Source organism: Jaculus jaculus, chromosome 6, assembly GCF_020740685.1.
Source record: "Jaculus jaculus isolate mJacJac1 chromosome 6, mJacJac1.mat.Y.cur, whole genome shotgun sequence".
Classification (NCBI taxonomy): Eukaryota; Metazoa; Chordata; class Mammalia; order Rodentia; family Dipodidae; genus Jaculus; species Jaculus jaculus.
Genome location: NC_059107.1, coordinates 132,630,913 through 132,658,165, shown reverse-complemented (window position 1 = coordinate 132,658,165; position 27,253 = coordinate 132,630,913). Strand labels below are relative to the sequence as shown.

General features: G+C 43.6%; 2 protein-coding genes across 2 annotated transcripts in view; both read left to right on the top strand.

Moving 5' to 3' along the window:
* Positions 1-1,134: 1,134 nt before the first annotated feature.
* The window catches only part of Poc1b (POC1 centriolar protein B), a 95,005-nt gene continuing 68,886 nt past the window's right edge, over positions 1,135-27,253 (top strand). Inside the window, exons 1-3 of the mRNA XM_012948592.2 lie at positions 1,135-1,282; positions 1,759-1,843; positions 24,942-25,113. Of these exons, the coding sequence (XP_012804046.2) occupies positions 1,268-1,282; positions 1,759-1,843; positions 24,942-25,113 (272 nt within the window). The 5' untranslated portion in view covers positions 1,135-1,267. The remainder of the gene's footprint in view (positions 1,283-1,758; positions 1,844-24,941; positions 25,114-27,253) is intronic.
* On the top strand, positions 2,052-6,549 carry LOC105944219 (polypeptide N-acetylgalactosaminyltransferase 4). The gene has a single exon (XM_012949385.2). It carries the CDS (start codon positions 2,298-2,300, stop codon positions 4,041-4,043), a length of 1,746 nt encoding a protein of 581 aa, XP_012804839.2. The 5' UTR covers positions 2,052-2,297; the 3' UTR covers positions 4,044-6,549.

Below are 27,253 nucleotides of genomic sequence, written 5' to 3'. Positions count from 1 at the left end.
AAATCAACATTAAACATACTAAAATATGATACAGTTTTTAAGGGCAGGGGAAATATTTCAGTCATCACTGCATCCCCCAAGGCTAGAGATACTGCAGACACTTAACAAACAGCTATGAATTAAAGTAATACTGATCTTCAGTCTAAAGTCATTTTCTACTTGTTTAATTGCCACGTGTATAAGTCATTATAACTAAGCCAAATCACCATACGAGTTAGAGAACCTGTAATTAAGGTATGTAGTATGCCTTTCATTTACACAGAATATGTATCGCACAGTCTACTATTCCCTTTTGTCGTAGTTAAGGATCACTACTCTATATGTAACTTTCAGCTGGATCCTTCGCGCTTTAAGGCAGATTTTGTTTTCTGTGTGTCTGCGCGAGTGTTTTAAAGGAACTGGAAGAGCTCTCTCGGTGTGGCTTATAATTTTCAAACACTGATAATACTTCGTAAACTTTACCAAGTTCATGATGCTACTGAAGCACCGGCTACAGTATGTATAAAAGCCCTATTGTAGAAATGGTTACTGCTCCTGTGTCGTCTACTGACAAACAATACACGTTTCTAAGTCTTCCTGAAGACTTTAAATACGAGGGTTTAATGAAGCGCGTGCACGGGGTGGCGGGGGCAGCACCTGAGTAAAATGGCCATTCATCACGTGTTGTGTGTATCACGAGGTGTTCTGCGTGGTGCAAGCAGCAGTTAGCCACATTCAAACTTTCTTCCAAGGACTTAGATCTTCTAAATATATCAATAACTGACAGGAAAGCTGTTGCTCTTGAAATCCAAGTTCTCTCTCCTGTCAGAAGCGGTAACCAACCGGAAGCCCAGCGGGCGGCGCGGTCTCTTTAAGGTGCAACCTAACTCCGATTGCATCGATCTCAGGCTCACACCCCCTCCCTTCCTCGGATGCCTTATCCGCCGGGGTCACGGCCTGATTCCTGGCATCGAGCTCGGGCGGAGGCGGGGGAGGTTGGGAGGAACGCTTGGGCTGGCAAACGTCAGCTTGGGCGTGGACCGCCACGGACCCCTAGCGTCCCGCCCGCGCCCTGGGCACGCTGTCGGCGGCGCGCGCGGACTCTCGACGCTCGGCTGGCCACGCCTGGCGCGCGGGGTTTGACTGGGCCGCCGTTGTTGTAGTGACCGGGAGGCGCCGCCGCTCTGGACCGACGGTTCCGGGCGCCGCACGGTCCCCCTCCCTCCCCTCCCTCTTCCCTGCCTTGATTCTCGGCTCCGGCAGGACCGGGGCGCCCACCGCTTCCCCCATGGCCTCTTCCTCGGTAAGGAGCCTCTTCCCGGAGCGGGTCGGGTTCAGCCCCACAACCCGTACCCGGCGGGCCGTGGAGGCAGATGTGGCTTCCCCGCCTCCGGTGCTTCTTCACTTGGCGCCCGGGGGAGCCGAACGGGCTTGGCGCGGCTGCGGGCGCCGCTCCGGGGGTGGGGGCATCCCTGAGCTCGGGGAGAGCTCCGTGGCCCGCGGAACCCCCGGAAGACGGGGCGGTGCACCTGCGTCCCGACCTCCGCAGCTGGTACCTGCGGGCTGCGCGGTGGGCGGGGCCGCGGCGCGGACGGGGGCGCTACCTCCTCCTGGGGAGCGGCGCCCCGGGTCCTCCTTCCTTTCCCCACCGACGCGGCGAGCCCCGGAGGACCCCGGGGGGAGTGAGGCAGCGTGGACCCCCGATCTCCCCCCCTCACACACACACACCAAGTTCCAGGTCTGCACCTGTTCTCAGTTCCTGACCGCTTTCCTTCCCAGGAGGACCCGGTCCTGGAGCGTTATTTTAAAGGCCACAAAGCTGCCATCACCTCCGTGGACTTCAGCCCCAATGGCAAACAACTTGGTGAGTGGATCGGTTTCGGGCAGGAAGCTTGCTCGCTTTTCTCCCGTGCTGGGGGTGGCGGGGGGCTCAGGGAAAAGCCGGCTGAAGTCTGGGGGTTAGCCGGCTGGGGCGCCCGGGCCCGCCCCGCGCTCCGCTCCACTTGCGCGCACTCACCACCAGGAGGAGTGAGTGGGAAGGGGAGGGGTTTGTCCTCGGCCGGCGGGTGGGGTGTTGGCTGGAGAGTTTGTGAAAAGTTCTGAGAGGAGCTGGAGGAAGTGGGGGACAGACGAGCTGGGCTGCACCGGAGGCCGAGGACCCGGGGGTCCCGGGTGACCTCTGGGAAAGCCGCGTGGCTGAGCGCCTGCAGGACCGGAGGAACCTGCTGGGAAGCTCGCCCCTACCTGAGCCCGGATCTCAGCCCCGCAGCAGCAGCGCTTCCCCTGCGAGGTGGCTGCATCTCCGCCTGCCCCGAGCCATGAGGATCCGGATGGCCGTAAGGTGGACCTGGGCAGGCAAGAGCTGCCTACTCTTGGCGCTTTTAACTGTGGCTTATCTCCTGGTGGAGCTCTCGGTCTCCACGTTCCAGGCTTCCCTGGGAGCCGGCCATGCCAGCGAGCGGGGGCCAAGGCGGCTCCTGAACCCTGAGAAGGAAGAGGATTTGTCGCGACCTCTTTACCCGAAGCCCCCTGCAGATTCTCATGCTCTCGGGGAGTGGGGGAGAGCAAGCAAACTTCAGCTCAATGAAGGTGAGCTCAAACAGCAAGAAGAACTTATTGAGAGATATGCCATCAACATTTACCTCAGTGACAGGATCTCTCTGCACCGCCACATAGAGGACAAAAGAATGTATGAATGTAAATCCAAGAAGTTCAACTATAGGACACTCCCGACCACCTCGGTTATCATCGCTTTCTATAATGAAGCCTGGTCGACTTTGCTCCGAACCATTCACAGCGTTTTAGAAACCTCGCCCGCTGTGCTTTTGAAGGAGATCATCTTGGTTGATGACTTGAGTGACAGGGTCTATCTGAAGACACAACTTGAATCTTATATCAGCAATCTCGATAGAGTCCGTTTGATTAGAACCAATAAGCGAGAGGGGCTGGTTCGGGCCCGCCTGATTGGGGCCACGTTTGCCACTGGGGACGTCCTCACGTTCTTGGATTGTCACTGTGAGTGTAACTCTGGTTGGTTGGAACCACTTTTGGAAAGGATTAGCAGAGATGAAACGGCCATTGTGTGCCCTGTTATAGACACGATTGATTGGAATACTTTTGAATTCTATATGCAGACGGGGGAGCCCATGATTGGTGGGTTTGATTGGCGTTTAACATTCCAGTGGCATTCTGTCCCCAAACATGAAAGGGACAGACGGACATCAAGAATTGACCCCATCAGATCACCTACCATGGCTGGAGGACTGTTTGCTGTCAGCAAGAAGTATTTTCAATACCTGGGAACCTATGACACTGGCATGGAAGTATGGGGAGGTGAGAACCTTGAGCTGTCCTTTAGGGTCTGGCAGTGTGGTGGCAAGTTGGAGATCCATCCATGTTCTCACGTGGGCCACGTGTTCCCCAAGCGTGCACCATACGCGCGCCCCAATTTCCTACAGAACACTGCTCGGGCAGCAGAAGTGTGGATGGATGAGTACAAAGAGCATTTCTACAACCGAAACCCTCCAGCACGGAAAGAAGCCTATGGCGATATCTCTGAGAGAAAATTACTGAGAGAGCGCCTGAGGTGCAAAAGCTTTGACTGGTATCTGAAAAATGTGTTTTCTAACTTACACGTGCCAGAGGATAGGCCAGGCTGGCATGGGGCTATTCGCAGTCTGGGGATCTCTTCGGAGTGCTTAGATTATAACTCTCCTGACAACAACCCCACAGGGGCTAACCTCTCACTGTTTGGATGTCACGGTCAGGGAGGTAATCAGTTTTTTGAGTACACTTCAAACAAAGAAATAAGATTTAATTCTGTGACTGAGTTATGTGCAGAGGTTCCTGTGCAAAAAAATTATGTAGGAATGCAGAATTGTCCTAAAGATGGTCTCCATGTTCCAGGGAACATCATTTGGCATTTTCAAGAAGATGGAACTATTTTTCATCCACTCTCAGGACTGTGTCTTAGTGCTTATCGGACACCTGAGGGCCGACCCAGTGTACAGATGAGAACTTGTGATGCCCTAGATAAAAATCAAATCTGGAAGTTTGAAAAATAGAAAAGCACTACAAGCACCTTTATTCAGGAGCTGACAGTAACTTCCTGAGTGCCTCAGTGAAGAGTGTTTTTTCCCAGAGTCTGCAAAGCTGGGAGGCTGTGGTTCTTGGGTTCACCAATCTGCACTAGGTGCACCGATATTTACTTCTTGATATTTCACAGTGCCTTCCCTCCCCTGGGTTATTTTATTTAAAAGCTTTGTCGATGTAGTCTTCTGCTTCTCCTTAAAGAAGTTGTTTGTGAATGGAGATATACAAGACACTCAAGTGTGGGCTGGGGAAGTGGCTCAGTGATAGAACACTTGCCTAGCCCATGCAAGGCCCTGGGTTTGATTCCCAGCACCATAAAATGCACACTTTTAAGTGCCAGACTTAAAGAATGTAACAGTCCAAGCACAATGGGGTATGAGTCATGCTGGTGGGTAAATTCACTTCATGTCCCATTTTCTTTTTTAATCAAAACTAATACACAAGCAATTGGAGCTATTATAGTTTTGATTACAAAGAATTTGAATGTCTTTTAGCCAGTACGTTATTAAGATTGAGGGTTTTATAAACTAATCTTTTAAAAACTGGTTTTTCTTTAATCAAATAGAAATAAAAGAAAATAGTTCTTGAGGAAAAGGTCTGGTTTACATATATGTGTCTTTGGAAGAGGGTATAGGTTTGAATGTGAATTTGGAGGCCTTTTTTATCAAGATCTTTCGTTCCATACTTTGTAAACTTGAGCTACTGGACTGAACTGATCTGTATATTAATACCTCAGATTTCCTTGATTTTGTAAACTGCCCTCTCTGTGAACTTGTTTGTGAGTGTAGGTCATTTTCTGATTGCACTTCCTTAAGGTGATGAATGTACTAGAATGAGACTCATTCAGAATACTGTTCCTCCCTTTGTTAATGCTTAATCATTTAAAGTAAACACAATTGAGGCCTCTCTAAAGCGCAGCCCAACTGTGTTTACTGAAATGTGTGAAACTGAAAGTGCGCACAGCTCTGCAAAGTCTGTGGAAGCTCTTCTCATTCTTGCTGACCTGGAAAGAAAAGCATTTATCTTAGGACTGAGAGAAAGACTGCCTTGGCAGTCGTGTGTGCTATCTTCTAGCTCATTTTTGGCCCCCGGTGGCTAGGCCCTGGGGCACCTTTCAAGGAAGAAATATACCTGGTTGCCATTTATCATGGTTGAGCCTCAGTTTCCTCATCTGAGGGTGTTGGATGAGATCTGGAGGCTCCCTCCAGCTCCAAGTTGTCATTTGTGCACCCCTCCTCCCTGAGGTCATGGTGCAGTGTCCATGAACACTTGGTACATCTTCCCTTTTGGTGTGGATGATGCTGGGTAGGTGAGTGGCTGGGAAGCTGGCAAAGAAAAGTGGTTTAGACGGTCCAGGATCCAAGCTCACTTGAAGTGGTTGTTACTGGGCATGGGACGTGCTGGATGGAGTCAGTCTTTGCAGTCTTTTGATTTTGACAGTCATTGAACTGATTTTATTTTTTAGAAGTTTTAAAGTTTTTTAATGAAAAATTTCCAAACTAAATTATTTGAGAGGTAGACATATTTTTAAAGTACTTTTACTGGTTTCATAATCATGTTGCATACAGAAAATATATCTCATTTTCTTAACTTAGGTTAGATTTGTTGAAAGGGCAAGCTCTGTAAAGAATTAGCCCACAGGTAAAATAGGTTTCAGTGTTTACTGGATGGCTTGAAGACAAGTAACTTTGCCAAATCTGAGCTTGAATAATTTCTTTAGGATGTCTGTTTCAAAAAATTAAGATGGCTATATAATTGTGACTATTTTGTCTCATTTGCCTCCTAAAATTAAAATTTTTACTAGTTTCTGTAAGCTATTTAATAATCTTACAGTTTATCAAGTAATTATCTAGATTCTATGTGCAATGTACTTGACCATGGGTTTAATTTAAGAATTTATGATATTACTCTGAATTTTTCAACAGGATATTCTCCTGGGATGGAGAGTTAAGATCACAATAGTATGTGTAACAGAGGAGAACAAGACTTCTCATTTTTGTATATAAGCATGTTCCAATTTAATTCCAAAACACTATAATGATACATGCAAAATAGATTTTCATTTCCTAATTCCAATCTGTTGGTACCAAAGTTTTTCCTTTTTATGTAGACATTTAAGAGTTGACCTTTTAAGCTAATTTCCATGCTTAATAATAGTTTTTATTTTTAAAAACTGATGTCATGTAGAACTTGTTTGTAAAAGAAGTCTGTTTACTCACCCACTAGTAGGGTTGTGCATATGTATTGATGTTAGTAAATCAAAATTGTTTAGGCTAAAGATGACATAATTCTGGAGTTGTATACTCTTGTTGTTTTAGGGTCTCAGTTTTAATTAACAACATTTAGATTTGACTGGTTTGTCTTTTTGAATTATTGTTTTAATAATTTTGAATGAGCACAAAAACACTGAGGTTTAGATTAATGTCTTTTGAATGGTGAATATTTTTCTGTGTGATGAACAGCTTCGATCTTTTTTTATTTTTGTTAATGATGTTTGTAATGTTGATTAAGATATAAAATAAAATATGTGCGTAATTATTTTTGCAAATGGATTCTGATGATTTTAGTCAGGATTGATGTTCCTGTGTACATTTATGATGGCAATATGATCATAATTATATCAATATTTAATTATTTTACTTATTCAAAAATGCAGACAGGATATTTAAAAAGTAAATACTTCAGCCGGGCATGGTGGTGCATGCCTTTAATCCCAGCACTTGGGAAGCAGAGGTAAGAGGATCTCCATGAGTTCGAGGCCACCCTGAGACTTTGTAGTGAATTCCAGGTCATCCTGAGCTAGAGCAAGATCCTGTCTTGAAAAACTTAAAAAAAAAAAAAAGAAAAAGAATACTCCTGTATTTGCAGGTTGTCATTAGCCAGTAAATGTTGACAGGAGATGTTAGCACTACTATTGCCCTGAGAACAGACTGGAGGTGATCCAGAAGCTTCAGACCCAGTAAAGCGCTATACAAGGGAACAAGTACAGTCCCTGGGCACAGGAGCGTAGATTTCAGAACCTTGGACTGCAAAGAAAAAGCATGTATCCTCCAGCCATGTAACCTTCCCTTCCCTTGTTCCTATGTGTGGTCTCTTCTTCCAGTAGCATCGCTGCTCTCTGGGGTCTTGACCAGTACCATGTACTGGTTCCTCTCCGGTGATACAGGGTGGCCTTGGATCTTTATTCTAAGGGCTCTGCCTTTATCAGATGCCTTTTAGCCATATTTAAGGACATGTATTAGCTATACTAAACATAATTTCATCTTCTTTTTGTATTTATACTTTTGAAAGTTACTATAAATATGTGTGCTACTCCAAATTCCTTTATTCTTTACTAAGTGACTGCTGTAGCTCTACAAATTATACATAGCAAAAATTCCAGAGACAGTATATTGGTAGTTGCCAGGGGTTTGGAGAGGGAGGAATAGAGAATGGTTCTTAGGATGGTGAGGGAGGGAGGGGTGATGTTCTAGATTTAGTGACTGGTTGCCCAGCTTGGAGGAAAATGCTCAATTGTGTAGAAAGGTAGATTTTATGATGCTGAATTATGTCTTGATTTTTAAAAAAATGCAACTGGAAAAAAAAAGCGGCTTGCATCCCAAAAAGATTGTTCTGTATGCATGGTGGACTTTAGAACACTCAGCAGGGCTGATTATTAGTAATACCCAAGTCACAAAAATTTCAGTACATGTGGGAGTCTTCCAGTTTGATATAGGTCGAGTATGGAGATCAGTTTGTATTAATGCTTCTTAAAACTTCTGAGAAGTCACAGTCGGTCCTTTTGGATAGGAAGTAGTGAATGTTGCAAAAAGTGGGATGAGTTCCTTAGTCATGTAGTTATCCGTAGCAGAATGGGAGACCAGAGATGTCCTTATAATTTGATAGTAATAATTAGGGACTCTTTTTCTGTTATCCCAGGCTTTATCACTCCCCTGGCTGGGCTGGGAGAACTCTCTCCTATAGCTGGAGGTATCTGGGCTGTTTGGTCACCATCCTAACCCAGTTATTTGCAGTTATCTAACCTGTTCAAAGAGAGAAGGGTGGAATTATTTATTTAGTTTTCTTTTATTTATTGAGCGTTCCTCTGTGCCAGCTGCTGTTCTGTGGTCTGAATACGCACATGTACATACACAGGTGAGCGAACAGCTTATATACTTCCCATGATGGTGTGAAAAGAGATGACTAGTAACAGAAAAACACACCAACCCATTTGTAAGTACACCTTGATGGAGACAAGGAAAGTGGTGAGTGTCATGAAGGAAGCAGGGCACTTTGAGGGGAGAGAACAGTGGCCTGTGGGGTCAAGGGAAAATCCTGCAGAAGTGGTTTTTTTTTTTTTTTTTTATTGTTGTTGTTTTTTGTTTTTTTGAGATAGGGTCTCATGCTAGCCCTGTCTGACATGAAATTCATCTGTATTCTCAGGGTGGCCTTCAACTCACAGCAATCCTCTGACCTCTGCCTACCTCCTGAGTGCTGGGATTAAAGTCGTGCATCACCATGCCCAGACAGAAGTTATTTTTAGCTGAAGACATAAAGAGGTAGTTAGCTAGGTGAAGACTATAGAACAACTCGGGGGAAGAAAACTGCAGAAAGAGAAGAGCCTGATACCCAATGGGAGCAAGGTGAATAGCAGCCAAGCAGAGCTTGAGCGGGCCTGGGAGGCTGAAGCCAGCTAGGTGGTGGCCCTACCAGAGCTGCCTAGGTCTGCTGAGAGATGGTCCTGAAATGGGAGAATGGGTCCTGAGACCTGGGACAAGTACCCTTCAGAGGAAAACACAGGAACCAGGCGTGTGATGACTTAAAACCCATCTGAGTACAGGGGAGGCTGAGGCAGGAGGATTGATGTGAATTCAGAGGAAAGCACAGAAATCAGGTGTGTGATGATTTAGGACTGTTATCCTAGCACTGGGGAGGCTGAGGCAGGATGGATGTGAATTCAAGGTCGGCCTAGCCTACATAGTGTAAGGCCAGTGCAGGCTACAGAGTGAGACTGCCTCAAAACAACTAAAAAACCAAAGAAGAAAAACCAGTATGGGGACACAGACCTGTTTTTCCAGCAGTGGGGAGGTTGCCGTAGAAAGATGGTGTTCCATCCAGGTCAGTCTGGGCTATATAGGAAGTCCCTTTCTCAAGAAAAAAACAAACAAACAAACAAAAACACCCAATATGAGCAATAAATAAAACAACACCCCCCCCCCCAGCAGATCAATAAAGAGAGACCTTGTAAAAGCAGTAGAATCAACGAGGCCATATAAAAACTGGAGGCACCAGAAGAGAAAGAATGGGATTCCTTTGAGGGAGGCTTTCTCCCATCACCTGGACCTCTGGCTCCCAGATCTGTGAAAGCGTAAACTTCTGAGTTTGTAATAATTTGTTATGGCAGTCTCAGGAAACTGAGAAATGCTCGGGGCTTTTGTTCTGAGCATTGTTGAAATTGTTGAAGGGTTTTAAGATAGATCTGATTTGTACCTTAAGAAGACCACCGTGGCTACTCTGGAAACAGAGCTATTGGAGAATCACTTAGGAGCTGTTTATTATAGGAATACTGTCCGATGTCATGGGTTCCTGCTAGAATGGTGTGCCTCAAATTTGGGGTAAGGGATTTGGAAGTGTAAATGCTCATATTTAAAGTCACAAGGAGGGATGAGATGTCTGGGGAGGAAGCAGAAGTATGACCAGAATGTATGAGTTCCTAAATAGCTTCAACCTTTCGGTCAGAAAAGAAGGTAGTCAAAGAATTAGATGGGAAGGATGCCATTGCATAGGATATCATGAAAGCTGAAATCCAGTGTGAAGGAAAAATGTTGAACACAGAGAAGGTGTTAAAAGTCATTTGGTAGAGTGGGAGGATGTGTAGAGAATTGCATGCTACTGTGCAGTGTTGAGAAAGACCTGTGTGAAATGAGTGCTGTGAATTCATAGTGTCCAGTAGCTCAGTCACCGGCAATTGTCAGTGGCTCAACTACTATCTCAGGAAATTGTCTGGGGAATATAATGCAGACAGAAGAGAGTGAAGGAGTGGGTGTGTATCACCGTGTTCTAAACCGACAGGGTAAAGAATGAACTTATGAGAAGCAAGCCTCAGAGAGGATGTAGTAGGTGGGTGGACTGGAGTCACAGGGAAGAGGGAGCTACTGAGGAAGCCAGGTGAAGCGAGCAAGTCTTCCTGCTGGTTTCAGTTAGTGATCTGAGATCACTTCACTCTGCTTGGCTGACTCCTGTCGGGCTCTTGTTAAAATACCACTGATCATTGTGTAGAATTAAGTATTCACCCCCCTGACCCCCCCCCCCCAATTCTCATGACTTCCTGCTAGATCTGTTGCTGAGGTCAAACCTCAGTGGGGCTATAGAACTCGAAGGGATGAGTGGAGTCGGTGTTGTAAGAAATGATGTGGACCAGTAGTTCGGGTGAAGCACACTGGATGCAGAGCAAAACTCTGCTTCTTTATTTATTCTTTTACAATACATTATTATTATTATTATTATTATTATTATTATTATTATTATTTTGTAAGGAAGACACAGCAGCTTATTCACATGGCTTCTTTTCTGTAAGGAATCTAGCACAATCTTCTTTTCCCTTGATTTCCCCTGCTTTTGCTTAACTCACGAACCTCTTGCTCCATAGACATTCTCTCTTTTTTTTTTTTTTTTTTCCTTGAGGTAGGGTCTAGCCCAGGCTGACCTGGAATTCACTATGTAGTCTCAGGGTGGCCTTGAATTCATGGTGATCCTCCTACCTTTGCCTCCCAAGTGCTGGGATCAAAAGCGTGTGCCACCACACCCAGCTCCATAGACATTCTGATAACATCTTAAACAAGAAAAGTCAAAGATTGTAAGCTGGTTAATATCTTACCCAGGTTCATGGAAACTAGTCAAGAGCCCTGGCAGGTAGCTGTTGTGGCTATAAGGTGATAGACATTTTTTCACCTCAGAAAGCCACTGTCTATGTAATATTATCTTGCGGCCTGAATAACACTATGTTTCTCTATTTCTAATCCAGAACTGATTTAATTATGTCTCTGTGACCTTTCTTTGTTGCTCCATTTTACAGTTTGGTCCTGACTTTGCCAGTCTTTCCATAATAGGAAGATTTTTATATTTAACTCTTCCTATATTTTCAGGCCATCCTTACTCCATTAATGTATGTCCCTGTGTGCAGTCAGGTTCGCATTGCTGGTAGAAATCACCCAACCAAGAGCAGCTTGTGGGGAAAAATAGGTTTATTTTGACTTACAGGCTCGAAAGGGAAGCTCCATGATGGAGGGGAAATGATGGCATGAGCAGAGGGTGGACATTACCCCTGGCCAGCATCAGGTGAACAGTAGCAACAGGAGAGTGTGCCCAACACTGGCATGGGGAAACTGTCTATAACACCCATAAGCCCACCCCCAACAATACACTGCCTCTAGCAGGCGTTAATCCCCAAATCTCCATCAGCTGGGAACCTAGCATCCTGAACACCTAAGTTTATGGGGGACACCTGAATCAAACCACCACATTCCACCCCTGGCTCCCATAAACTGGTAACAGTCCATGATGTAAAATGCAATATATTCATCCAACTTTAAAAGTTCCCATAGCTTTTATCAATCCCAGTGATGTTCAAACATCCCCATAGTCCAAGATCTTTTAACTGAACCATAATACCAAAAAATCCCTCTTCCCCCCAAAAAAACCATAATGGCACAGAATAAACATTCACACTGCAAAAGATGGCATTGGGCATAGCAAAGAAACATTCAACCAATACAAGATGTAAAACAACCAAGGAAAACATCAAACTCTAACTTCAAGTCCAACAACTCGAGCCAGTGACAAATCTCCAAGTCTGATAATTCTAACCAAAAAGTCTCTGGCATTCCAATTCTGCCCCTCCAGCTAGGCTACTCAGAGTCCTGGAAAACTTCAATGGGGCTAGCGGCTTTCCTTAGCAGCCATCTCATGGTCCCAGCATCTCCACTGGGTCTCCATTGCAAGCCACATTTCATCCTTATGGCCCCATAGGGTCTCCATGCAGGCAACCAGCAAACCCGCTTCACACTGCCTGTGGCCATTTCCAAAACACAAGAATGCATTGCAAACTCAAAGACTCCCCCACCTCTTTCCTGCATTTCATATACTCCACAATACCAGGTAGGGGACCAATTTGTTAATCCAGGAGGAATAAAGCAGACTTTGAAGAACAGGACACACCTTGAGCACTCAGGCTCCTTCAAGAGTCTACATTCTTCCTTTTGTCCCAGTGCAGGTCACCTGGCCTACTCTCTGAGGTTGTAATCTCTCAATTGCAGTTGAACAGACATCAGTTCACCCAAAGATTTTTCTTTCTGTGCCTTATCCCTCTGCTCACCACCTATTCATTTCTACACAAAGCAACCCTGCACAGCTTCTCAGGACATGGGTATAGCAGCAAGCTTCTCATACAAGCTGCTAGCCCAGTCCAAGCAAAGCTCCTTCTCACCCTCCTAAGCCAAACCCCACAGTCCATAGTTCTCACTGCATTCGGGTCTTTCACCTCTGACCAGAATAGTCCATCAAGCTGTACTTACAGCACTGCAATGTGTCTCTTAGGTGAAAGTTTCAAATCCTTCTACAATCCTCTTGAAAATCTGCTCCAAAAGGCCAAAGCCACACAGTCAGGTGTCTAGCAGCAATCCCACTTCTTGGTACCACTTTACTATTGCAGTCAGGTTTGTGTTGCTGGTAGAAATCACTCAACCAAGAGCAGCTTATGGGGGTGGGGAAGGTTTATTTTGGCTTATGGGCTCAAGGGGAAGCTCCATGATGGCAGGGAAAATGATGGCATAAGCACAGGGTGGACATCACCCCCTGGCCAACATCAGGTGGACAATAGCAACAGGAGAGTGTGCCACATACTGGCATGGGGAAACTGGCTATAACATTCATAAGCCTGCCCCAACAATACACTGTTTCCAGTAGGTGTTAATTCCCAAATCTCCATCAGCCAAGAACCTAGCATTCAGAACACCTAAGTTTATGGGGGACACCTAAATCAAACCACCACACTGTATATGGTAAAGGTTGATCTATCAGTGTTTTGCATTGATGTCTTTCCTTTAGGAGCCCACCAACCTCTATAGTTAATTCTGAAAGTTACATGTTCCATTTCACTTCCTTGTGTGGGCCAACCCGATTATTTGAAAGATGTTTAATTTTGCTCCCTAGCATTTCTGTAGGTTCAGAAAATGTGTCCATTAATTCCTATAGTCATAAGTAGTGTTTCTTGGGAACAATTGGTAAGGCATGTAGCATAGCATTGCAAGGAACATGTCTCATTAGGTAAAATATACAGTTGTGGTGTTGAGAAACTTTGTACATTCAAACTAGTCGTAGTTTCAGGATCCATAATCTGTTTACCTGCTTAAACATTACAGTCTCAGGAATTTCTGTGGAAACATTCTTTCCTGTTTAATCATTGGTGACTGTATACATACATCTGAAGTGGATTCCCCTATTACTCCTGAGAAGGGGAAAATGAAAGCAAAAATAAGCAGTAATAAACTTATAATAATTCCAAAAATCCCAAGGAAGAGACAGGAATAGTGCAAACTGTTAGACAACAGGCGCTCCAGGAGGTCACTGAAAGACTTCTTGGCCCTGCCAGAGAAAGGCTCAGATGCCACAGCCTTGCTGAACAGTGTGCTAATCTTTAATGTCTCTGCATGATGTAGAAGTATAAGTTGTATATTTAAAATTAGCTAACAGGGTTTTGAGTGTTTCCAGGATAAAGAAGTGATCTATAAAGTGATGAGCCAGTTGTTTCCACATTGGATTCAAGTCTAGAATGCTCATGAATGTTTATAATTACTAGTTTAAATTTAAAAATATCATTGTGCATTTTCCAAATTCTGTTTAGCTCCTCATTTAGAGATTTGCCTACGTTGGGATTGAGCCCTATCCACTTCCCACACACATGCTTCCCATATCATGCTGGTCAGATGTCTGTTGAATGAGCTAGTAATACTAAGAGTTGGAGCAGAGAGGCAAATGTGGTGTAAAGTAGGCGAAGTGTAGAAGAAAATGCTGGCTGCTGGGGGGACAAGTCCAGTTTTCCCAGATAGGTTCAGGTTGCACTGCTTCAGGAGAAGGACTGTTGATAGGAAGGTGTTGGCTGTGGGGGAGCTCATGCACTGAGTCTCCTCAGGCCCAGTGGTGGCATTTGGGAAAGAGAGAAGACATGATACTGGGTTAGCTAAGGAGATATGCAAGGCACTATGGGGATACAGGTTTTCACAATATTTGATGACCATGGACTTAAGACTTGGACTTATGGTCATGCCTAGAAGAAACAGCATGGAGCATGGTGGACCTCCCTCCAACTCAACATAGCAACCAGCCTCTTAAAAGATATGGGCTCTTGAGTTCCACTGTCTAGGATTGAGTTGAGGTACTGTAAGGGGAGAAGATGGGAGAGAACAGTAGCTGCAGAAATTGAAAGTTCAGCTGTGCGTAAGCAGCAGCCCCTGATCGACCCTGGAGTCTGGCTCTGAGGCCAGTCTAGTACTCTGAGAACCCCACTTAAATTTAAGCAGAGTTTTAAGACATTTTAACATGGTTTACAGAATCTTGGCTGTACTTTAGGAGTTTCCTTTTAAGTGGGCATAACTTAAACATTGAATTTGTCACCATCAGCCCTGTCTTTCAAGTTTTCCTCATTGTTGTCTCAATCCCTTTTTAATAGCTGGGGTATTTGTGGAACAAGTCAGTATTCCCTTTTCTGCATTGACTAGAAGCAAAAGTGAAATTGGAATTTTTTATTTTCTTTTTCTGGAGGCAGGGTCTCACTGTAGCCTATGCTGACCCAGATCTCACTCTGTAGTCCCAGGCTGGCCTTGAACTGACATCACTCCTCCTACTTCTGCCTCCCAAGTGCTGGGATTAAAGGCATGCATCACCAGGTCCTGCAGTCAATTTTTCTTTTTTGAATGTGTGTATTGGCAAACGTGTATTTGCATGTGAAGACCTGAAGTTAACTTTGCATGTCTTCCCTGATACTCTCCTTTTTATTTTACTGAGGTCATGTCTCACTTGAACCTACAGCTTGTTGGGATTACCCAGGCCACCTCCCAACTCTGTTCTGCATACTTGCACAGCAGCTAACACTGTTCACCAAGCCTTCAAAGTTGGGATTTTTGAAGTAATTTTTACTGAAGTAAAATCATAATAAAACTTTTCTAAGAATTTTCTTCCTTAAAAACTTTTGCCTAAAATTCAAAGTCTTAGTGATAATCAAGATAATAAATTTGCTGTGCTTGTCCTTCCCTCGATTTAAAAACTGCTATCCAAAGCTAAAGACATTCAGTGTAGGGCTGGCCAGATGGCTCTGAGGTTAAGGCATTCAGTGTGCACACTAGAGGCAGTAATGGAGGGCAGTGTTTTCAGATGTTAATGTTTTCAGCATTAAGTGAACTTGTCAAAAATGTGCATTTCTGGGGCTGGAGAGATGGCTTAGCAGTTAAGGAGTTTGCCTGCAATGCCAAAGGATCCTGGTTCGATCCTCCAGGACCCACATAAACCAGATGCACAAGGGGCCGTATGTATCTGGAGTTCATTTGTAGTGGCTGGAGGCCCTGGCACGCCCATTCTGTCTGTCTCTCTCTCTTTGCTTCTCTCTCTCAAATAAATAAATAAATAAAATATATTTTAAAACATTTACATTTCTGGCTCTCACTTCAAAGATTATATAATTTTCCTAGAAATTCATTTTTTTTGTATTTATTTTTATGAGAGAGAGAGAGAGAGGAGAGAGAAATTAGCACCAGGGCCTATAGCCACTGCAGTTGAACTCCAGACCCATGCACCACCTTGTGTGCATGCGTCACCTTGTGTGTCTGGCTGACATGGGTTCTAGGGAGTTGAACATGGGTCCTTAGGCTTTGAAGGCAAGCACCTTAACCACTAAGCCATCTCTCCAGCCCAAAATTCAATTTTTTTGTGGTGGTGGGGGGTCCAGGATTTCAAGGTATGGTCTTACTCTCTAGCCCAGGCTGACCTGGAATTAGTCTCAAGATGGCCTTGAACTCAGAGTGATCCTCCTACCTCTGCCTCCAAGTGCTGGGATTAAACATGTATGCCACGATGCCTAGTCCGAAATTCAATTTTTAACAATCCTCAGTAATTCTAGCACAGAGGCTCTGCAGCCCCTGCATATGAGGACCATGGCTTACTGAGCCTTGGAATCCGACATAACTGGCTTAACCTCGTGCGATCCCCCTTTCCATCTGCTGTGTGGCAAGTTCCCCATCCTCACTAAGCCTCATGTCCTCTTCCATAAAGTGAGGTTGTGGTGCTTATCTCTCTTGAGAGGACTAAATAAAGGAATGCCCAAAGTCCTTAGAAGTCCAGGACTAAAAGGATAACTGGGTGAAGGCCACGTCGTTGATAGTGCCAGGGGTTAAGCACACATAGAACTAGAGTGAACTAATTTCCAGTTCTCCACATCCTCATTACTAAAGCTGAGTTTTTAAAGTGCACACGGCTCCTTTGGATACTGTGTACTCTAGCAAGCTAATTACCTAGTAGCAGTGAGAAAGAAGTGTGCTTAATTGTTTCCTCATTCAGCAGAGGACTTTTAAGCCCGCGCTATCACCTAGTTATACAGTGACCGGAGCTTGAACAGTGCAGACTAACTGGGGCAGCGTGAGGTGCAGGCGTCTCCCGGGCCAGAGCAGAATGCTGTCCTTTGTTGGCCCCTTCCCTTCCATCCAGGGTTATTGGTGCAGATGCCTGGGGATTCTAGTTTATCTTTCTTTCCTTACTGTTTCTACAGAATGCCAAATTTCCTTGTTGACTTTTCCCTGAAGAAGGGGTTCATTGTTCACTGTGGAAATGCAGGTGAAAGTTCCGAGCCGGGAGCCTGGCGGCGGGACTTCCAGTAGGCTGTAATGGAAGTAATAAGCACGGAGAGATTTCTGAAATCCTGAAAACTTAGAGAGCTTCTGTAGAAGGTCACTTTAATTATCAGAATTCTCTAGAGTGTAGAATGAAAAGGCCTGAGAGGGGACATATCAGAAGTGGATGAAGGGGGTAAAGTGTTCTATTATGCACATGACCCTTTTTAGCAATCCTAGTATTTGCACACTGACTCAGATGTAGCAACAGCTCTTCCAGAAATCTGTCAAAATGACACAGTTCCATGATGAAAATGACATGTACATGGCAGCATCTTGTGAAAAGCACAAGATTACAAACAACCTACATAGGGGGTTTGGTTAAGTAACCTACAGCGTTGCCACACAGCAGTATTATATAGCTGTTAAGGAGGAGGCAGATTTCCACTTCCACTTACAATAGTAGTTGGAATCTGAAACCAACTATAAAATTAGTGTGCATAGTACAGCTGCTTTCAGGTATTGAACTATATAGACTACAGAACTAACCCTCGTATGACAAGAACCATACAAGGCGACGCCCCCTGGAGCTTTGGTTTGTTTCCTGCACCACAGCAGAGAAATAGAGCTGAAGCAGAGGGTAGAACCAGCTAAGCTAAGAAAGGTAGCAGCGATCTGGGCTGGGACTGGTGGGGTGGCCTCCGAGACATCGCTGTGCACAGGCATCTCCATAGTGCTTTGGGTGGAGGCCAGGAAGCGTGTGCAGGAAAGATTAAGCCATTCACAGAGAAGAACCCTTGGGACCAAGCTGCAACCTGGGTTTGGTACATAAACCACTCAGTTAGTTGGGAGATTGGCATTATGTTCTAGCACCATTACAAATGATTAAGAAAAACAATACTTAAATATATTTATGGACAGAATGTAAGCATGGTAGAATGTAAGTCAGGGAAAGAATTGTATATTACTCTTTAGATTTCTATAGGCTTAGAATTATTGAATAAAAACATGCCACAAATAGAGGGGAACCGAGTAAGGCAGCTCTTTGCATTAATAAAACTTAATCTCCAACATATAGTAAGTGGAAAGGAGACTGGAGAGCTAAATGCCAAAAGCAGCACTCGCTACTGTTTGTGTACAAAATGCATGCAAATGGGCCCATCAGTTATGTAAGAGTAGACTTCCCAAGAGAGTGGAAATGCAGGTGGCCTCTCAGAAGAGGACCCTGTGGCCAGGAAGTAGATGGCTATTTCCTTAAGTCCCCTGTTATAATAGTAAAGTTCTGCGTCAAGTACTGGACTTACTAAGTGAAAAAGACATAAGATAATTTTTTTTTGGGGGGGTGGTTTTTTGAGGTAGGGTCTCACTCTAGCCCAGGTTGACCTGGTATTCACTAAGGAGTCTCAGGGTGGCTTTGAACTCACGGCGATCCTCCTACCTCTGCCTCCCAAGTGCTGGGATTAAAGGCGTGCGCCACCACGCCCAGCTATAAGATAATTTTTTTATTGGTTTTTTTCAAGGTAGGGTCTCACTCTGGTCCAGGCTGACCTGGAATTAACTATGTAGTCTCAGGGTGGCTTTGAACTCTCGGCAGTTGTACCTCTGCCTCCCTAGTGCTGGGATTAAAGGCAGGTGCCACCACATCTGGTCATAAGATAATTTTTAAAGTCTATAAGAACTGTAAGAAATACCATTCATTTTTATTTATTTATTTATTTTTAAATGTTTATTTATTAGAGAGGGAGGGGGAGGGAGGGAGAAAATGGGCATGCCAGGGCCTCCAGCCATTGCAAACCAACTCCAGACACATGTGCCACCTTGTGCATCTGGCTAACGTGGGTCCTGGGGAATTGAACCTGGGTCCTTTGGCTTTGCAGGCAAATCCCTTAACTGCTAAGCCATCTCTTCAGCACCATTTATTTTTAGAAGATTGTAAGTTTTTGTTGTTTCCTTTTCAGTTTTGAGATAGGATCTCACTTTGTAACCTGGGCTGGTCTCAAACTCACAACCATCCCGCCTCAGACCTAAGGGGTTGTAGGTGTACCACCATGGCCAGCTCTAAAAATAGTACTCCTGACAGATGAATCTCTGAGCACCTGCAGCTGATCTGTGGGTAAGTCAGCAAGCAGAGAACTCGGGTTAACTGGAGAAAGTTGTTGCTACTTGACGTGATACAAAACTGCTGGCCATTGAGACAGCGTAGAGAGGAATAGGCTTCCCTTTAGTGTTCTGGGCTGTCACCACCAGAGACAAAGCAGCAGCTGAGAGCACAGGCCTTGTTCCCTTATGTCCTGACAAGGGTTTAGTCAAATGATGGCTTATCATTTTGAGACTATGATACATATAAAGAAATTACAAGTATTTCTTAAGGCTTGGTAGCCCTACTAGCTTCCCTATTTCCTAACCCTCTTTAGATACTTTTATCTCAAAACAGACCAGGAATATATGATGAATGCTGCAGGCTTTGACATTTTAAGCTGTGTGGTAATGTTTATATAGGGTGTGGTTTCAAGGAACTGCATGAAAGTAGTTGACACAGTACAACATTGACGTCCACAATTTAGTGCCATTTACTATAAGAGTGTTGGAGCTTATTGGAACAGCTACATAGCAGGTTTGAGATGAGCCTGTGCTACAGAGACAATTTCAAATAATTAATTAAAGAAAAGAAGATGGGAGAAAGTGAAAGAAGGGGATTAAGGAGGGAAGTCTAACTCTGTTTTTTCTTGATTTTTAGTATGAATGTATCTGTGGAATTTTTTTTGGTGGTGTTTGGTTGGTTGGTTGGTTGGTTTTTTGAGGTAAGGTCTCACTCTAGCTCAGACTGACCTGGAATTCACTATGTAGTCTCAGGGTGGCCTCAAACTCACGATGATCATCCTACCTCTGCCTCCCGAGTGCTGGGTTTAAAGATGTGCACCACCACACTCAGCACTGTGGGGTTTTTATACATTAGTGGATTCTCTTTTTGTTTTCCTGAAATTTTGAAGAAAATATAAAGTGTATGTGTACCCTATTGTAAATGAGACTTTTCTGCCTCTGGTGTCTCATAATTGGTAGACCTCTGAAATGCCACCTCACTTAAATCTCCAGCTTATTCTTTTAACCACCACACTGTATATATTGTTAAAATGTCTCTCTGGGCTCCGGGCAAGTGAGTACCCAATGGCCTGCCTGGTACTTCCAGAATAGCTCCAGTTGACTGTGTCGGAATATGTGTTGGTTTCCGCTTCATCCTGCCTCAGTCCAGGTCCCCTTCTTTCTAGTCTTCTCATTATTTTCCCTGTGGCCTTGTACATTTGCTGCCCCCTACCCCCATCAGATCCAGTAACAAATATGTACTTCTCTGCCTCTGCCCTTTGCACAGCCTCAAGCCCAGAGCAGATCTGGCCTTTTCCTGACTGAATCTCTGTGATGTCTCGGCTGAGTTTCCTCCCCCAACGCCTTTCTGCTCTCTATATATTCTACACACAACAGCTTACTGTGATCATTTTGCAGATTTTCAGTTTTATTGAACAATCAATATGTAACAAAGCAAACTATAATTTAGAACTTGTTAAATTTTCATAATATGATACTATCCCCTTAGCCAGCAGAATAAGAAACATAACATGACCAACACTCCCATGCTAGTAAGCTTTTCATTACTATTGTGAAACACCAGAGATTAGTAACTTTTAAGTAGGAAAGGTCTATTTTGGCTGAGCTTTCAGGGATTTCAGTGTATGGCCATGCTGGCTCTGTCGCTGTAGGGACTGTGGTGAGGGACAGAGGCATTGTATCCAGTAGAAGCATGTGGTGGAGAAGCTGCTCACCTCTTGGTAGCTAGGAGACTGACACAGAAGAGGCTCTGTGTCCCAGTGTTCCCTGCAAGGTCCCATGCCTCTCAATAGCACCACAGACTGTGAGTACTAGGCCTTTGGTACCTGGGCCTCTGGGGACTCTTATCCAAACCACAACATGACTCAGATTTCTTTGAGTCATTGCCCTCCCTCCCTCTCATCCAACAAATCTCTCTATCTAGTTAAAACTTCATAGGATAGTTTTCCATCTTAGGTATCATACACGAAGTCTATTTATACAAGAGGTATACAGCATTCATGTATCTACTCCAGTTATATTGAAGAGTAAGTACTGCCACAACATAGTTCATGTCTTCTGCTAAATTTCTATAAGAGTTTGTGTTTGGCATATGCTGTGAGTGAATTGCTGAGTCCAATACAAAGTGTATGCACAGCTTCAAGTAAATATTTTAAAACTTGCATGATGCTTATATCAACCAGCATGGTGTGAGCACTGCTTATTCCGGAGCACTGTGACATCTGATGTCACTGGTTGTCTGCTCTGTGACCATTTATGTGTCAGTATAGTGATATCTGCTTGCAGTTTTAACTCTTGTTTTCTGGATACCTGACAGAATTGAGTACTGTTTCAAATGTTTATTGGTCTGTGGAATATCTTCTATTATAAGGCACCTATTTAAGCCCTCTGCTTATTTTCCTGGTGGGTCATGTGCATTTTCCTATTAATTTATAGGATATTTGGAGGTGCGCCCCTACTCCTGGCTTAGAGACTTTGTGTAAGCACACATTGTATGATGGACACACACATACACACGTGCCATATATATCTTTTTGCCTGAGGCTTGTATTTTCACTTGTTAGAAATATTTGTTCCCTAATTTTGCTTTGATTTGCGAGGAGGGCTGTGGGGAAACAGGGTCTTGCATGCTAGCCTAGAATTTATTATGTATCCCAGATTGGCCTGTGACTCACCAACTTGTCTCAGGCTCCCAAATACTGTAATTATGGACATTTACCACCATGCTTTACAGTGATGTTTTTCAGTGAACAACAGTGAATATAAAGCTGGATTCAAGTGGTACATTCATATGGTGTTTGTTTACAACTGCAAAAGACCTTCATGTTGTCCACATACACACACACACATACACACACGCACACACAAATAAATAAAAATTAAGTTTTAAGTTCATTTTAGCACAAGGTACTCTATTTTTTATGATTAGAAATTTTCATGTCCTGTTTTGAGCAAACTTTGCTTACTCTAAGGCTGTGAAAATATTCTGTATTATCTCCCCAGACTTTATGGTTTTTAACCCAGACATTGTGAACTGCAGTATATTATAAAACTTACTTTTACATATAGTATGAAGTATAGGAGTCAAAATTCATTTTCTTCCTTGTAAAATCTAGTTGACCAACACAGTTCTTACCTCCATTATCAGTGACAATTTCTTCAACCCAAAACATGAGCTTCCCTATTTTCAAAATCCTATAATGGTTTCCCATTAGTATAATGGAATATTCCCACTTAGAATAAAATACAGGACTCATCATAGCTACTTGCTTGATACCTGTGTCCTTTTGGGATTTTCTGCAAACCCCTTTTTTCCCCTCTACTGTAGCACACTGGCATCCTTGCCTTTTCTCAGTCCACATAGGCGGTTACTGATGCAAGCTCTTGCACATGGAGTTCCTTCTGCTGGGTGTTGGTGGCACGTATCTGTGATCCTAGCACTTTGGAGGCTGAGGCAGGAGTGCTGCAAGTTCTAAGCTAGCTTGGATGACATAGCAAGTGCCTGTCTCAAAAAACAAAAAAAACCCAGTAATAATAAATAACAGCTTTGGGGCCTTTGGGTATGATCAAGTTGAGTTTCTTCTGTCTACTGTTCTTTCTCCACACCTAAGCCTGGATCACTCCTCATTTCTCCCAGCTTTCTGCGCAGTGTCCATTCCTCAGAATGGACCACCTGATCATGTAGCATTTACTAGTAAATAACAGTACGTACTAAGTAGATAACTCGTATCTAACAATGCAAAGTCCTCTGTACATCTATGTTGCTATTAATGTCTCTAATGTTATTTTTTTTAAGAGAAAAGATTAAATTTTGCTTGGTTCTTTTCCTTTGATTTGCAGGTTAGTATGTAGACTTCCCATAAGGTCATAGGAATAATGGATGTGATAATCATCTTCCATGCGGTGTCAACATTGATCCCAGATAAATAAGACCCCTACATAAATATCTTAAAATTTAGATGAGCTGTGGTGGAACATCAACTTTTTGTACTTTTTTTTAAGAGTTAGACTTTTTTTAGATTAAGAGAAGGAAAGTGAAGAAAGTGTAGACCGCTTCTGTCATGAGGAGGGCAGGAGGGCCCATGTGGGCATCGTTGTGGGGTCTCCTGAGAGAAGGCTTCCCAGAGCCAGCCAAGAGACTGCACTTCATATATATATACACAACATATACATATATACATACATACATACATACATACACACATATATATATATATATACATATATATGTATACACACACACAGCTTGAGACTTAAAAACTCACCTATTTCATGTGGAAGTATGAAGAGGCTAAGTCCAAGTGACCTTTATGTGTTGGCTAAAGAACTTAGAAGACTTCACTAACTTCATAAAACCAGGCCCCATTTCTTGTCTAATAGTGATACAAATTATATTTCAGGTTTACGAAATTGTATTTTTTTTTCTAAGGATTCTTCATAGTCTAGGCTTAGCGATTCTCTGTATTCTCAGGCAGGCCTCGAACTCAAGGTGATCCTCCTACCTCTGCCCCCCAAGTGCTGGGATTAAAGGTGTGCACCATGATGCCCCGCTTTAAGCTTAGTGAATTTCATTGACATGATCCCAGTTGTTGGGACTATTCTAGGCTATGTGTTATTGTTTTGAAGGCACCAGTTAAAATGAAGCTTTCATGTGGTTATTTGTCATTCTTTGTGTAGGCATCTATTTCTGCCATGGGTAACATTCATTTTCCTTTACTTAAAGCTTTTTAAGCTGATGTCTGACACAGTATTCTTGTGTTAATCAGCAAATATCATAAAATTACAGAGCAGAAAGAGACTTCTGAGATCATCTTACCCAGCTATAAAAGCATTTCTGGATCAGTTGACAGAGTTAGAAGGCAGTTGGTGGATTAAAGTATTGTGTCTGTGATTAGATTCCTAAGCTCACAACTGTGCTCTGGGTAGGTAGAATATTCTTATTCTTAGGAAAAATGCATTGAAATGTTTCACACAAGCTAAGGAAAAAGGTATCTGTGTCTTCGTATGTGTGCTCATGTGCATTCATGTACACGGACAGAAGCCATACATTGGGCAAAGTGTGTGTTGGTGTTATTTATACTCTTGTGAATTCTTGAAGGGTGAAGTCACCAACTAGTTTTTTGTTGTTGTTGTTCATTTTTATTTACTTATTTGAGAGCAACAGACAGACAGAGAGAGGGGGAGAGGGAGAAAGAGAATGTGTGCACCAGAGCCTCAAGCCACTGCAAACAAACTCCAGACGCGTGTGCCCCTTGTGCATCTGGCTAATGTGGGTCCTGGGGTATCGATCCTCAAACTGGGGTCCTTACACTTCACAAGCAAGCACTTAACTGCTAAGCCATCTCTCCAGCCCTTCATCTAGTATTTCAAGTTATCTCCTTTACTCTCCAAATCATTCTGTACTTGTAACACTGAGGCTTAATAATTTCCAGCTACCTGCAGGAAGATACAGCTGACTCTTAGCCCAAGGTACTCTAGGCTATAATGTGCTACCTTCTATAGTTCCTACTCTCTCATTGAATATTGGGGCTAGAAATTCTGCTGGACATCTACACAGGACATAGCCAGATTTGTATACTCTTGATGTGATTAAATTTTATTTTTTCTGAGCCAAGCCTGGTGGCTCATGCCTTTAGCACTTGAGAGGCAGAGGTAGAAGGATCACCGTTGAGTTCCAGGCCACCCTGAGACTACATAGTGATTTCCAGGTCAGCCTGGGCTAGAGTGAGACCCTACGTTGAAAATCAAAAACAAAAATATCTTTTTTTTTTTTTTTTTTTTTTCTGTTACTTGGTACGGCCTTCAGTCTTCAGATTTTCAGTTACCAGGACACTTTGTTATTATATATGCTGCCCAGTATAGTAAGACATGCCTGACTTTACATCTTAACAAACATTGCCTTTATTCTCTCGGTAGCTACTGCTTCTTGGGATACCTTTCTCATGCTATGGAATTTGAAGCCCAACACTAGAGCTTACAGATATGTGGGTCACAAGGATGTTGTAACCAGTGTGCAATTCTCTCCACATGGAAACTTATTGGCCTCCGCCTCAAGAGACAGAACCGTTCGACTCTGGATTCCTGATAAGTAAGAGAAGCAAGCACTAGATGTGCTCGGGGTGTGGGGCCTGCTGCTCCTAATGCACTTCAAGTCCCCAGTCACCTTGCTCACTCTGGGCCACATACAAGCTGTTCTACCCTAGCTTAAAGACAAACTGTTTTATATGAATGTTGCTTCATCCTTAACTCAAAATTACATCTTTTCTTTAGAAACTGTTTCTAACATATACATAGTATGTCTCAAGGTTTTGGTTTTTTTTTTTTTTTTTTTTTTTTGGTGGGGTGGGTCCTGGTTAGCAACCTCTTTGTAAATCTCATGTCAGATTTGTATTGCCCCCTAATAAAAATGCTCATTAGCATGTATCAAAAGTTTAATTTATTGCTGATGATAAAATTCAGCGTCAGAGTGCTTGACTAGTATGCACAAGCCATTCCCCCAAACACTAAAATGTTAGTTTATTAACCTCCTAGTACCTATTCATTGTCCTTTTAGGGTCCCTTGTATCCCCATTTGAACACCCCATGCTTGAACTGATCTCTGTTATCATTTGATGTTGAGACTGTAGCATTTTCTTGTTAAAGAAAATTTCTGACAAAAATACAAACCATTGCATTTACTAAGGTCATATCCTGCTGTAATAGGCATTTCCCTTGACTCTATTTTGGCAGGATTTGACTTGTAGTATATGACTAAACAGCTCACAGGACTGTCTCATCACTGGGCACTTTATTCTGTCACCACCCGAGGGAAACTCCCATTTTAACAAATCAGAATTTTACTCTGACCAAAGTAAAAACTATTGAATAGAACTGGCATGTTGATGATGGTGTGAATGGAATGTAGAGGGAAACATTGAGGGGAAGACACTGGTTTAAAATTCAGGAGGAGAAAGAAACATGTTCTAAAATCCTTAGCCTTGGGAATTTAGGGCAAGTCTGTGTAGTCGTAGACTAGTGCAGCCTGGCGCCTTGCTGCTGTCAGAAATTGCAGGAGACAAACTGTACAGGAGTAGGTGGGCTAAGTCATACTGGACCAGTGGCTTTTTGTATAGAATAGTGGGAACTATGTTTGTGTCATGTTTCTAGTTTCTCTTTCTAAATCCTGTCATGGTGGGGTCAGGCCAATGGTGGATTATGGGTCATGAGTAGTTATCCGTCTTTGAATAACAGTCCTCCACACTGAGAAGCTTAACTTAAACCCTGTCACTTCTCATAGTGTGATGTGTTGTGGGGTGTTGTCCTCCCAGGTTCCTCTCATAGCCTCGTGGGGCTAGCTGCTGGGCTCCAAGGATCTGAGCCTCACTCGCCTGACTGGGGCCTTTGGGGTTCTCCATGCACCTTCTCTCCAGCATGGTAGCCTGGACCCCCCTAGGGTGACAGCTGAGCTCCAGGAGAGTACAAGCACAAGCTGCCCAGCCTTTCACCCGACCGCCCGCAGCTTGCAGTGCCACTTCGGTGAGAAAAAGTCACAGCACCAACCCAGATGCGAGAGGAGGAGAATCTAGCTGGGAGCAGCCCAGGGCACCTCTGTGTTGGTTTCTAATGTGCTTTCCATGGAGTGACATCCAGTGGCTAAGGCAGCCTGCAGCTGAGGGGAAGGCCCTTGGAAAGAAAACAATGGAATGGCCTGCTAGTCTGTGAGGGTGAGGAGTCTAAAACCGAAGATTGGGCAGAATTTGTGCCCTCCTGGTTATTGCAGATATCAGATCCTTTCTGTTTTTAATATTTTTTTAAGTTTCATTTATTTACTTAAGAGAGAGAAAGAAAGAGGTAGGGAGAATGGGTGCCTCTAGCACTATAAATGAACTCCAGGTGCATGCACTGCCTTGTACCTCTGGCTCACATAGGTACTGGGGAATCGAATCTGCGTCCTGAGACTTGAAAATTCACTAAAGCCATTCCTGAATAATCTTTCCTAATTTTAATAGTAATTGCAGTTATTCCTGATGCATTATCATAGCCCAAATGTTGGAAATTAATGACCGTTACCTTGGTCAAATAATGGTCTTCTGGAGATTAGTGAATCATTCCTGCCCTCAAAATGCATACTGCTTAGTATGACATAAAAAGGTCTGTTTCATTTATCATACTAATAACTGGGGGCTAACTCCACAATGCACGACCCATTTTCATTAACAAGGAGGGTCTAATGGGAGGGGGTAGATCAC

What these genes read in the sequence shown, in the direction of transcription:
- LOC105944219 (XM_012949385.2), top strand. Translation starts at nt 2,298, where the DNA reads ATGAGGATCCGGATGGCCGTAAGGTGGACCTGGGCAGGCAAGAGCTGC.